General features: G+C 37.1%; 1 protein-coding gene across 1 annotated transcript; it reads right to left on the bottom strand.

Annotated features, from left to right (window-relative positions):
* LOC109709382 (actin cytoskeleton-regulatory complex protein pan-1-like) lies at window positions 3,857-7,026 on the bottom strand. Its single transcript, XM_020231591.1, has 2 exons — window positions 6,826-7,026; window positions 3,857-5,378 (listed from the first exon to the last, which is right to left on the bottom strand). The coding sequence occupies exon 2, from the start codon at window positions 5,251-5,253 to the stop codon at window positions 4,117-4,119; it is 1,137 nt and encodes a 378-aa protein (XP_020087180.1). The 5' UTR covers window positions 5,254-5,378; window positions 6,826-7,026; the 3' UTR covers window positions 3,857-4,116.

The following is a 13,902-nucleotide window of genomic DNA, read 5'->3' as shown; positions in this document are numbered from 1 at the left end:
TCGACCACGGATTCACGACAAAATCCAACCTTTCGTTCCAATCGAAAGAAACACACAAAAATACATATAAAACATGTATTTTTGGATTTTATCGAAATCCGTGCGTCAAACTCAAAATCCGTCAGCGCCAATGGTTCCAGAATAGCTGAACCGGTCGAAACGAGCTATTGGATTGCTATGAACAGAGTCCGGTACGAGCCAGAAGCCAACTTCTCACCGCGGCTTCTCCGAAAAATCGAGTTACTATTCACTTTAAGTGAAACTTGGAAATCGCGTAGAATTTCCGTTTTAACTCGTTTTCGCCCGAAACTTGACGAGTGCTTTTGTAATTAAATTACACACAAAAACATCGTCAACTGAGAGTTTAGCTACACTGCAAAAATCTCAGTCCTTACAATCTCAATCACACAAGGACTTGCTAATATGGAAATGCTCTGATGTAATTCACAAAAATTTTGTTGGAAACTCAAACAACTGACTATGTATGAATAGTTGGAACGATCATTCAAAAATAAACAGAGATATCTCTAAAATCCCTCAGTAGCTACTGAAACCTCAACATAGGGAGTTATTCATAAGAGGTACCTCATGATGGTCCGATGAAGCTTCTGTGCATGTCCCTGGGTTCGGAACTGCTCTGATACCACTTGTAATGCTCGGATCTCCAGATCTGATTAAACTGGAATAGTTGTGGCCATGATCTGAACTCCTCCGGTGAATTGAGCTCAAATGTTGAATCCTAAGATCGAGAGCCACAAATCAGATCTTATCGGAGCAGCAACCGCCGAGGATGAAATGTTGCTGAGACTAGGATGGGGCGATCTGTGCTCAATCGACCTTAGCTTCATCTCTACCCATGCCATTGATGGGTTCCAAGCTCAACGAGGAGGATCCGAGGAAGAGATTGGTAGTGTAGAGGGAAGAGAGAGAGAGAGAGAGAGATTACTTGAGGAGAAGAAGAGGGAGGACCAAAGGGAAGTGGAATTTTATTTGAAATCCAAATTGTTCAACTGATTCAGTTACATGGGGGGTATTTATAGACAGTTAAGAGCGGGACTGAAATGAAAATAACAAAAATTACGGGTACAAAAGAGTTATTAAGTCGCCATTCAGAAGTGGGCTTCAGTGGGCCTTAATGCCGCAAGGGCCTGGGCCGTTTCCCCCCTTCGACGTAACGGGTCGGATCATCCCTATGGCTGATAACCCGCTACCCTGAAGATGTCTTTCGGAGGAAGCTACCGCTTCGCCCCTTCGCAACCTTCCAACTCCCTTCGAAACTTCTTTGAGAAGCTACTGAAGCTCTCAACCTTTTCCCCTGGAGTTCGAGAGAGGTGTTGCCCAGTTCATGATCGGAGCTAAACCCACTGGCGATGAAGAAAGCTAAGTATTCTTCTATCAATACTCCTATCAAATAGTAATCTCCTTCTTCAGAGTTCTTATACCTTTTTTTTTTTTTTATTAAAGGTATTACATCTTGGTATCAACCAACTTCCTCTTTGTTGATGTGTAGTTTCAGGAGCATCATCAAGAATGATTCCATTCACCGACCGTCCCTAAAGCAAGTGGCAAAGGGCTTGGTGGTTGGTACCCGAGACCCAAGTTCGAATCCTAGTTGATTCACATTTCCAGCTAAGTTTATTTCTNTTTTTTTTTATTAAAGGTATTACATCTTGGTATCAACCAACTTCCTCTTTGTTGATGTGTAGTTTCAGGAGCATCATCAAGAATGATTCCATTCATACTGTGTTGCTTCTCCCTATTGGTGTTCCGTACAAGAAGTGTTAATAAAAGACCCAGAAATTTCGCTTGTCATCAGGTTTTATTATGATTGTTGGTTGAATATTTTCTAACAATTACCGCTAAGGAATTGGAGCACTGGACCTGCACGGCTCCTTTTGACACCTTAACATAGAAGAGAAACACAAATTTAGAGACGCTACTCAGACCACAAAAAAGGCACTCTTGACTCAATCCTCACTTGGCTCCACCCAAAATCATTTTTCGGCAAAGGATTTAACATGCAAGAGCTTGCTTGTCCCGACTCTCAAAATATTTTTAGTAGAAAATTCTCCAAACAAACAGATCTAAGGCCTAGCTCGGAACTACGTACAGTGCCCAAATATACTAACCTTTAGCCATGTTTGGATACATAGTTAAAAAACTCTATAGAATTTTTATTCTGTAGATTTGATCAAAATAAAACACGGAATCCTCTAACTATAAAAAAATCTCACAGCTTCATTTTGCTGTTTAGATATATATTATATAATTTATATAATTGATAACAATTAAAACTATAAAATTTAAAATAAAATTTAAAAATAAAATTTTAAAATTTTAAATTAAATTTAAAATTTAAAAATCAAATTTCTAATTTTTAAATTTAAAATCTTAAAATTTCAAAATTAATTCAATTTTATATTTTATATTTTATATTTTAATATTTGAATTTTAAAATATGAAATTAAATTTTCAATAATAAATTTTTAAATTTTTAAAATTTTAAATTAGAAGTTCTAATTTGAAATTTAAATTTCAAAGTTTAAAAGTTAAAATTTGAAATTTGAACTTTAAAAACTGAAAATTGAAATATGAAATTTCAAATTGGAAATTTGAAAATTAAAATTTAAATTTTAAATATTTGTATTTTGAATTTTCAAATTTGAAATTAGAGATTTAAAACTTGAAATTTGAAATTTAAAATTTGAAATTTGAAATTAGAAATATGAAATCTAAAATCTAATATTTTAAACATAAATTTCAAATTTAAATTTTAAAATTTATATTTAAAAATTTTAAAATTTAAAATATAAATTTTGAACTTTAACTTTTGAAATTTAAATAAAAAATCTATATTTAAATTTTGAAAATTTCAATTTAAAAATGTATAAATTTAAAAATTTACAAATTTAAAATTTAAAAAATTAAAGTTAAACATCTTACATTAAAATTTAGAATATGAGGCATGAGGGAGGAAAGGGGATGGAGCTCAAGAACGGTGAAAATTTTGTTTCGTTAGGCTGAAGTGGATTATTATATAACCCAACTTTTACAAGTATAGTATAACTATGCTCTAAAAATTAGTGTTCTTTTGAACCTCCCAAACACCTCATAAAATAATTTTTTTTATAGACATAGCTTAACTATGCTACATTTTATAAGGTATCAAAGGGGGCCCTTGTTCTTCAAGGCTTAAAAGAATGAGCAATGCTATAGGTACACCCTAAAGTAGGGTGTACATCTTACAGCTACTCTATCCTAAGGTCATTCTTGTTACATCAATTTTTTAAAATTTTATTAAAAATTAATTTAATTTTTATCAACCCTAGGATTGCAAGTGTAAAATGCACACCTCTTTTTGGGGTGTACAAGAAGCATTTTCCTATTAAAGAATCCATATGCGCTTTGAAGGTTTTTGAATTTTTTAATTCAAATGTATAAAATATAGTGTAAAATACCACCAAAAAGGCAAGAACACTATTTTTTTGGCAGCAGTTCCCACCATTTTATTTTTTTACTTTTAGATAAAAAAAAAAAAATTTAAAACACTTATAGGTTTTTTGTTTGTCTTCACTTTGTATAAAATATGGTGTAAAAATTAATCAAAATGGATGTCGTTTGGCAATACATTTCAACCACGTACAAAGCAAAAATGAGATGCTACAGTAAAAATGTACAAGTCTTGAGAGATTTAAAGCTAATCATTGCATGCATGGTAGGATTAAAAAAAATGAGTGATAATAACATATCAATCCTATATATTTTTCAAGTAAATAATAATATAGGTTAATCAGCAATATTTCGTCAAACAATATCCCCTGCTACCAACAGTCAAATGAGCTGTTGATGCATAAAATTAAGCTAAAGGATGCATTTATATATCGACGAAAAACTAACATTTTCATTTTATTTTATTTTTTACATTTTCCATAATCAATACAAGTAATAATATAACATCCAATTCAAAATATTACAAATCAATTTAAACTGATTTTTCACATGCATTATTCATATAGCAAGGCAGCAGACCAACTGACAAAATACCAAAACTGCATCCGATCGAGCTAGGTCCATTAATTCATTCATTCATAATATATATGATGATCAAAACCGACGCTACTGGGAAGCCCTTCTCAAGTCGGCACCGGCTATTCCCGGCGACTCCCCAGCATGACCGGCGCCCATGGACGCTCCACCGGGTGGTGCTGACGGGTATACCGGAACGAAGCCTGGGCCCACAATCACTCCGCCAGCTGCCGGTGCCTCGTACCGGTCGCCCCCGGCCCCCGGCGGACCGGCCATGTAGAACGGCCCGGGCAGGAGGCCGCGAACCGGCGGGGCGAACCCGACCGGCAACTGCCCGCCCAGCGAGGGGGCGGGGACGCAGTAAACCGGGACCGGTTCGGGTTGCCAGAGCGGGTTTACAGCGGCGTAATTGGGGACGCCGAGGCCGTGGTCGTGGTGGCGGAGGTGGGGGTGGACCGGGTGGTCCGGTTCGGCGGGGCCGTCGTCGGAAAAAGGGTCGGGTTTGGAGCGGGTGGTGGGGGAGGAGGCGGAGGAGTTGGCGTCGAGGCCGAAGAGGTAGTCGGGGACCTCGGAGACGACGGAGGAGGCCTCGGAGCGGCCGCGCTCGAGGTGGGGCGGAGCGGCGCCGTTGAGGGCGTCGAGGAACCACTTGTCGGCGCCGGCGTCGACGACGGAGCCGAAGGGCTCGGCGGGGGAGGGGCCGAGGAGGAGAGGGGCGCGAGTCGAGGAGAAGAAGAAGAGGCGGAGAGCGAGCGGGTGCGGGACGGAGGAGGAGGAGGACGACGACGACGAGGACGAGGAGGAGGAGAGGCGATCGAGCTCGTCCATCATGTTGTCGACGTCCTCGTCGGAGGTGACGGAGATGAGGGAGTCGAGGTCCTCGTGGGGGAGCTGGTACTTGACGATCGGGGGTGGGGGTGGGGAGTTGGGGCTAGGGCTAGGGCTTGAGGGGAGGAGCTTGGAGAGGAGGGAGAGGAGGAGGGCGAAGGAGGCGGAGCGGGGGACGGAGACGATGCGGGTCTCGCCGCCGACGTAGCGGAGCTGGTGGTCGTGGGGGCGGGGGAGGATGCGCCCGCCGAAGCTGCACATCAACCGCACCTGCTGCTGCTGCTGCTCCGCCCCTCCGCCGCCGCCGCCGCGCGGGGTGGAGGAAGCTGAGCCCGGCGCCGCGGCGGAGGAGGAGGAGGAGTCGTGGTGGCCGGGATGCGGATGGGGAAGGGAGGCCATCGCATGCGCCGGGGATGGGGAGGAAATTAAAGGATCCCGAGAATCAGCGAGACGTTTAGTTTAATTGGGGATCGATCGTGCATGCGATGTGCGGCTGTTGCACCTGCTGCCGTGCTGCGTGACGACTGAGGAGGCGAATAATAACAAATGAGAAGGAAGATATTCCAGGGGATAACGGCATCGGAGTTATAAGGTGATTATTATTTTATTCTTTCTTTATGTATTTTCCCTGAAAATGTCCGGATCCTCCTCCCTCCCTCCCTCCCTCCCTCTACTATATATAGGAGCCAATTTGGAAATAGTGCCCTCAACTTTTGCCCTGCTGAAATATACCATCTCCCAGGCTTTTATTAATTCTTTTTATATAAATTCTCAAATAAATTAAAAATTTTAATCAAATATAATGGATGGATTTTATTAGTTATCAATCGTCAATTGGTCGAATTTTATTTCTTCAAATTTATTTTAGAATTAAAAGATAAATTTGAAAAACTTTTTTAACTCAATTTACTTAATTTTAAAAATTAAAAGTTAAGGCATCTTTTAACAGAAAAAACAAAAGTTGATGAGTCATTTCAATGTGAGACGTTGTTATGGGTCACCCTCATATGTTTCCGATACTATATATATATATAAAAGGAGTGGTGACGCAAGGTCCAATAATTTAATGGGTAATTGGGGATTATTGTGCCAACTATTTTGAAAACATAATGATTGGAGGAGTCGAGTGATCAACTTCGTTAAAAGAAAAAAAAAAAAAACAATAAAAGAAAAGAAAATAATAATAAAAAATAGTCGGGTATAGTTTTGTGCTGGCAAACGAATGGAGTACTGCCACGAGGGCCAGAAGCTCTCATTGGCTGATAAATTGGGTGCGGTGCAGATTAATTAATTTAATACTATATAAATAAATAAATAAATTAGTATTTTAGCAGATTTTGTGTATTAATTCTATAAATAAAGCATGGGTTGATTTTGGTTATAATTAAGAAACCGCGTAGCTTTCAATACAGCTAATTCAAGACCAACTCTAAAATTGACATTTACTAGAAAACTCAAATTTTGGTGGAAATATGCATGGCTCACAATCTTTGATGGCCAGGATACTAATTTCATAGAAAAAAGAAATTAGACAACCTGAAATAAATTAATAAACGTTGGATAGGAGAAATCAACTACAGTAATTCCTAGATTAATTATTAAGCAATAAACACTGTGGCAAATTGACGAAACTATTTATGGAAATCCACTTAATTCTTTTCCCGATTTAGTCTTTTTACCCAGATTATACAAAAAATTCTGCCACATAAAAAATTGGAAATAATTAATTAAGACACAAATGTGCTTTTGGATTCTCAAATTCAAATACGAATGGCGTGGAAATTTTGATAAGAAGAAACAAATTAAGAGAAATAGGAGGAGATGGAAATTAAAGAGGTTAGAATCAGAAACATTGGTCTTGCTCAAAAACATTAGGAAAATTTGAACAAAATTTAGCATACAGTACGTAGTATATTGCAGATCCGATTTGGAATTCGAAATTTCAAGCACGAAAATATATCGAAGGATTACCTATTGAAAAGGTGGCTCTTCTATTGCTTCTGTTCTTGGAGAGATGGAGAGAGAGAGAGAGAGAGAGAGAGAGAGGGTGAAAAGAAGGAGAGGTCGGTAGCGACGAAAGATAGATAGTGGAGAGTTTACATGGCTTATTTTTGGGAACACGGCACAAGTTGGGGAGAAAAAAGATTGGAGAAATTATTGTATGGACTTGGTCCACTACATCACCTAAGAATTGCCTCGTAATTTATGTTTTCAGGATTAAACATATTTAAGCCATCAAAATTTTTCATATTTACAGGTCCAGTTTTTTTACTCTAAAAATTTGATATTTACCATGTCGACCCTGAGAGATCAACTATCCAGGACGCCGTTATGCGCAGTAGCGAAGTCGGGAAATCAACGGTGCGATATGTGCAACAGTAAAATCAAGACTATTGGTCATCTACTGGTGGGATGCGTAATCAACATATTTTTATTGCTCAACATTGAAGAAGGTAGACACATTCCGGGATCTGTGATGGAGGTCAAGGGTGTCTGGGAGCTTGTGTTGGAGAACCACTCCCAAGGGTCAATAGCGAAAAATATGACCAGAGTTGCAGTGAGTTGGTGGATAATCTGACGGAAAAGTAATAACAGAATTTTAAAAACCAATCTTTTGATCTCCTATTGCCAGTTAGATGAATTTAGGATGTGGATTGGGAATACGCTGAGTTTTGCAGTCTTTAATGACTTGGTTTGATTGAAGGATGTAATCTATCTATTTTTTTTGTTTTTGTGTTGGATTTTGTCTTTTTTGTGCCGGTTGCTTTTTATCTTTTTCGAGTTCGTGATGCCTCAACTCCCGTAGCTAAATTTATATGCAAAATAAATAAAGCGGATATTGTGCTATCTTTATCTCAAAAACAAAAAAAAACCTACCGAATGTTAGTATACTAACAATTTAGGATAAATAAAAATAAAATTATATTATTACAAATTAGAACTTTACAAACCATCGGATGACACAATAAATATGCTAATAAACTAAAGGAAGGGTTAACTGAAGTTTACTCGAAAATTTAGCATAAATAATTAATACTAGTGTAGTGACTCGCGCGATGCGACGGATAGATATATTCTTTTAAAATTTAAACCCTAAATTTTAGATCCTTATATTTCTGTAAGTTATTTTGTAGAGAGTAGAACACATTTACTTTAAAAGTTTTAGTAATTTTAAAGTATATTGAAAAGTATGAAGAATTTTTAAAAAATATTTCAATTTTTAATACTGAAGTATTACGATAGGTATCAAACCACATCTATTTCTGACAACTTTATTTTGATGTTTTATTATAGAGGTAGTGACGTATAGGTTTAATCAGAAACAATAGGAAATATATTTAGTAAACAAATTCTAACATATCCNCACTACCGCCGACTCCACCACTCCCCCTTCGAAGATAGGTGGGTTGAACTTGTTGAACTGTACGAAAGCTGCTAACGCACGCTCCCGCTTCGCCTCATCCGCTGCATTATCAGGGTTTGAGGTCCCCGATCTGACCGGTATCGCCGTAACTGGCACAGTTGCTGCGGCCACACCCTCGGCCGCACTCGGCACCATTGCAGGAGGCGCAGGGTGCACGGCCTCCACTAGCGCCACCGCTGCCGCCTGCTGCCGCTCCAAGGCCTCCTCGAGCCTTTGGATTTGCTCCCCTTGGCACTGAACGGACTCCGCTTGTTGCCGCACTATGCCAATAAGCGCGGCCATCTGCTCTCGAAGCTCCTCGTCGCCTCCTGCTCCGGGTTGCACGAGAGCCGCACTTGGCTCCTCGGCCATAGACCTCGTCCGCGGTCGACCACGAGGCAACTTAGGTCGTCCACGAGGTGGCATTGCTTCTTGAAATGAAGCAATTCACATTAGTTACACAATATTACACTCGAATATACCCAATTCGGCGAAAGCAATAAGTGTATTTATTTTCCTTCCAAAGCATCATATCGTCGGCCGCCGATCACAACACAAGGAAAAGAAAACAAATATCAACTTAGATTTAGCCCCTAACCACATTAGAGACATATTAACATTAACCCAATCACAAGCTTTCGCTATAGTTTGATTCCACATCGCTCACGTTTCCTAGATCCTTAAGGTTTTCCATTTCTAAGGGTCTCTAGGTCCATCCTATACTTTCACTTTTTGGCTCTTTACGCTCTGATACCATTATATCTGTCACGCCCCGAGCCCGATCCTTTTAGCCGGTTCGAGAGCGTCGAACAGACGCCGAACGGACAGAGCTTCCCTTGTCCGCCCAAGGCTCAACAACAGATACAGATAGCGTAAAATTTGCACATACGGAAGCAAACATACTGGCTTGCACGAGGGCAAGCGATAGCGAAAGTGAAAGTACTAAACTAAACATCAACAAGTAATATAATTAAATTTAAATCACATACATGCATCCAACTTCAAAGTTCTTTTACAATCTTTGCATTATTTCTTTTATACATCTCAACTCTCCAAAGTAAACCTTTGCATTTAACATCATAAAGTATCTTTAATACACTTGTTCTAAACATCCCTAATCACCATCAAAGTACAAAAGATAATATGTAACTACAAAATGTAAAGTATCTTGGGCAGTCTCTGACTAGGTGCGATATCCTTACCGCGATCGTCTGCCGGCCCGCTCGGTCCCGGCTCTGTGGAAATAGTGGGGTGAGAACTACAACAAAGTTCCCAATGGGTTCGGCTCCGATCTCGCCGACTTTCCTACTAGGTCTAAATCATGCATAATAGAAGAAAGAATAGATAGTAACCAACTAACAAATGCATGCAGCTAATATACCTGAATAATAAACAATGCTATGCTCGATAGAATGCTCATGATAAATGCAAGATTACATTTTCATTGTCCAATCTCATGGCTAGCCCGTACGTTTCGCCCTCAACGAACTCACCAACTCTAAATCCCAGTATCGGAGAGAAACTCCTACGACCTGACGGGACCGTCCTCTGGGGAAAAACTCCTATGACCAAGTGATGACTACTCCGGAGCTCATCGCCCGAGGGGGAGCTACCGCCCTCCGAGCAAGGACTAATAGGCGAGCATGCTCCAATCCTTAACTTTAAGGATTCTGAATTAAATCAATTCCTTGACTTCAAGGAAGCAATGCTCATATGTTGCTATCTCTATTTACTTGCATTCTTTACTTATACTAGTGTCATATACACTACTTTGTTCTTGTACTCACATTGATGCCACATTTGTTCTTTATTTCTAGCATTCTTGTCATTTACTAATGCCACACACTCTAGTGTTCATTTGCATACTTGACACCTACTAATGCCACCCAATCCATATGTCATTACGTCATTTTGATTCTTTACCTCCTCTAGGTTCTTCTCACTTTTATGCATACATAGGGTTTTTATGTTCTTAGTCTTTTACCATTCTTTCACATGCATTTATACTCATAATATGCAAGAAAATACTTTCAAATAACCCTACTATGCTCAATGCTCAACATTCATATATGCTCAAATAAATGACACTTTAGACATAAGAAGAAGTTCGATGACTTCGGAAAGCACCACCCATCTTTGATGGTTGAGAGGATGCTACGGTTCAATTCTTGAAATTTTAGGACGCCTACTTTCTCGCCTGCGGCAAAACAAAGCCAAATTAGACTTTTTCTCAATAACTTTATCTAGACCTTTTCGTATCGTCGAACCGAGTTGCCCAACGTGTCGAAAATATCCTCAATTACGTTTCCGTAAGGTCAATTTGCCTCGAAAACATTCGGAGGTAAAATGTGACACCCCAATAGTCCCACATCAGATGGGAAAGGGAGTTGTCATTGGATTTATAAGAGACTTAGACACTAGTAATAATAACTGGGCTTAAGCATTTTCGGCTGGTGCTTGGACCCAACGAGTTATTATTGCTAGTGGGCTGGGTCGTTACATTTGGTATCAGAGCCGGTTCACCAGTTGGACATGTGTGGCGAGTCTCGGCTGAGCCAGGGTATGGATGACGGGCTAGCGAGACGAGTCTCATATCGCCTTGTGATCTTGGGCTGGGTGTGTGATTGGACTGACGAGGACGTCAGGGCTTTAACGGGGGGAGTTTGTGACACCCCAATAATCCCACATCGGATGGGAATGGGGTTGTCATTGGGTTTATAAGAGATTTAGACACTAGAAATAATAACTGGGCTTAAGCATTTTGGGCTGTTGGCTGGGCCCAATGAGTTATTATTGTTAGTGGGCTGGGTTGTTACATGTTCATATTCCTAGCTTTTTAAATTCTTAAATATATTAAGTTACCCAACCTTCCAACTTTTTTAATCTTTGACAATAACTAATTTCAATGTAAGACTAGTGTAGTAACCCGCACGTTGCGGCGGGTAGATACTATTAAAATAAATTTAATATTTAACCAATATATCAAAAGTTTGTTATTATTTTAAAAATCAAAATAGTCCAAACATATTGGCTTCTTGCAAAAATATATTAATTTGCTGAAGTCGATTAATAACAAAATGCTCAAGATAATAAGTATGTCAACCTATTGAGCCGAAAAGCGACAAACTATGTGGAAGAGATTTAGATAAAAAATTCAATAAAAATTAACATTTTATAAATCAAATCAAAACAATTAAAGGGTTAAATTTTTTTTAGAAAAGTTATATATTTATCCCTTCATTTTCTATATAAATTATGATAGTTCAAAAAAATGAAGAACTTTATAGATCATATATCAATCTAATTTTGTAAATATTCTTATATTAGTTAATAAAAAGAGGAATTTTACTTTCGAAAAAATGAAGTAGAAAAAAAGTAAATGAAAAGTAGAAAAAAAGAATATGAAAAGTTATATAATAAATATTTAAGAGACAAAAAGGTATACAACCTAATGCAACCTAATACAGCAAATATAATACAGAATTTTACTTTCAAAAAAAAATATAAAGAACAAAGGATAGAAAAAAAAAAAGTAATAAACATTCAACACAACAAATACATCAGTTCGAATACTATACAAATAAAAAGAATTTGGAAAAACTGAAAAAAACTATCTAAAAAATTTAACACTACAACATAAAGAATATATAAATCTTTTAAAAGAACTTATGAAATTGGAGGAAGGCAAGATTTGATGAAGATGGCATCGCCAAGCTCGGCGATGCAGCGTGCAAACTCATACTTCGTCCACAAAACATGCTCGATCTTGGCCTCGGAGCTCATGGAGGATGAAGAGAAAGTAGAGAAGGAGAGAAGAGGGCTTTTGTGGATTTTTATAATTTACGGTATAGATTAGGGTTAAAATGGGTGGATCATTAATTAAACGTTATGTATGGAGGAAAGGCGAAATGTTGGATTAAAGTTGATGGACCATTAATTAGACGTTATGGATGGAGGGAATGAGAAAGGTTGGGTTAAGATGGGTGAACCATTAATTAGATATTATGGATGGAGGGAATGAGAAAGGTTGGGTTAAGATGGGTGAATCATTAATTAGACGTTATGGATGGAGGAAAGCCGAAAGATTGGTTTCATAATGTGAAGCCTAAAACTAAAGGAAACACAGCCACGTGACACTTCTTTTGGAGAATAATGTATAGGTATAGAGGTATATATAGATATGTAGTGAGAAGATAATAGTGATAGGTGGGTCCCACTGGCCTCCAATTAAATGCTAAATATAAGTTTAACATGATAGGTGGGTCCACACATTGCTTAAATTAACCAAATGCAGCCACGTGGATTGAAGGCTATGAGATTTAATGGTAGTTTATAGATTATTAAAAGGACAATTTTTGACTAAATAAAAAACAGACTAATAATAATATATAATTACTTTTGGCATGTAGAATCTTTGGTTGTTCTATATAATGTGCAATAATTTAATTGAGTTTATAATATGCTCATTTAATGAAGTAAAAAAATCTAAATCAGTTGATTTTTTATTATAAATATTATCAAATTATTCAACCAAGATCAACAATCTCCCTCATGAATTGAAGAGTCATATCTTTACTATTAAGATAATAATAATATTCAACTTCGATAGTGTAAGATAGTTTGATTGCATATACAGTTGCTTATATACGGAGTCAATTCCATTAATTATTTGTTTTGCTACATTAACAATAAGTTGTTATAGTTGAAACTGCAATAGGTGACTCAATTGTAACATATGAAAATATGCGCAAATTGATCGTAATTCTAACTATCGGCTCAATAATAGTTGAGGAGAATATTTTTAATCAAGAGATAAACTTACATAGTTAATGCCACCTTTTAAAAATAGAGGAATGCTTCAATACATCATAAATATTAAAATTTAATCTCTTAATTAGTAAAGGGTATAGTTGGAATTTAAATGAAGTAACCTGTTGAACATATTACCGATTTGAATTAGTTAACATGACAATATTGGAAAAAAAAAATTAGTAAATACCAAATTTGTCAGCATCTTTTAAATATTAAATATCTTATTTACTTTGATAACTTACCAAATTAGATGATACCCAATTTGTTAAGTATCCAACTCAAAAAAATATTGAATTTAAATTTAATTTTTGAAATTGGTATTGTAATGTAAAATTTTAATTTTGAAATTTATATTAAACTTTTAAATTTGAATCTAAATTAAACTTTTAATCTTAAAGCCAAATTTTAATTTTTGATTTAAATTGAAATTTTGAATTGGAACTTGGAAGCTAAAAGTTTTATTATTAATATCTGTGTTTTAACTATTTAAAAACAATGAATTTGACTTTATCAGCATAGTTTTAAATGTTGTTGTTGAAATTTAAATTTACGAGTTTGGTGGTAAATTTGAATTCAACTAGTTGCTTGTTAGGTATTTAAAGGATCAATAATATTCTTAGTTGAACAACAACCGATTTTGATGCAGGCATAACTAATTTTAGGCATCACCGACTAAATAATAAGCCCTTTAAATAGATACCTGGTGAATGGTAGCTATCTTCAATACAGCGTCAGCCTCTAAAATCATATTTAGAATCTAAAATTACATCTATTAAAGAAAAATAAATAGTCAACGATTTATAATAATGTTAGTATTGAAATATTACTCTTAA

The sequence above is a fragment of the Ananas comosus genome, linkage group 4, assembly GCF_001540865.1.
Source record: "Ananas comosus cultivar F153 linkage group 4, ASM154086v1, whole genome shotgun sequence".
NCBI lineage: Eukaryota > Viridiplantae > Streptophyta > Magnoliopsida > Poales > Bromeliaceae > Ananas > Ananas comosus.
Note: the sequence above shows the minus strand (reverse complement) of the source record. Positions and strands in the feature narration are given on the sequence as shown.

Coding starts and splice junctions, on each gene's coding strand:
- LOC109709382 (XM_020231591.1), bottom strand. CDS start 5,253: ATGGCCTCCCTTCCCCATCCGCATCCCGGCCACCACGACTCCTCCTCC.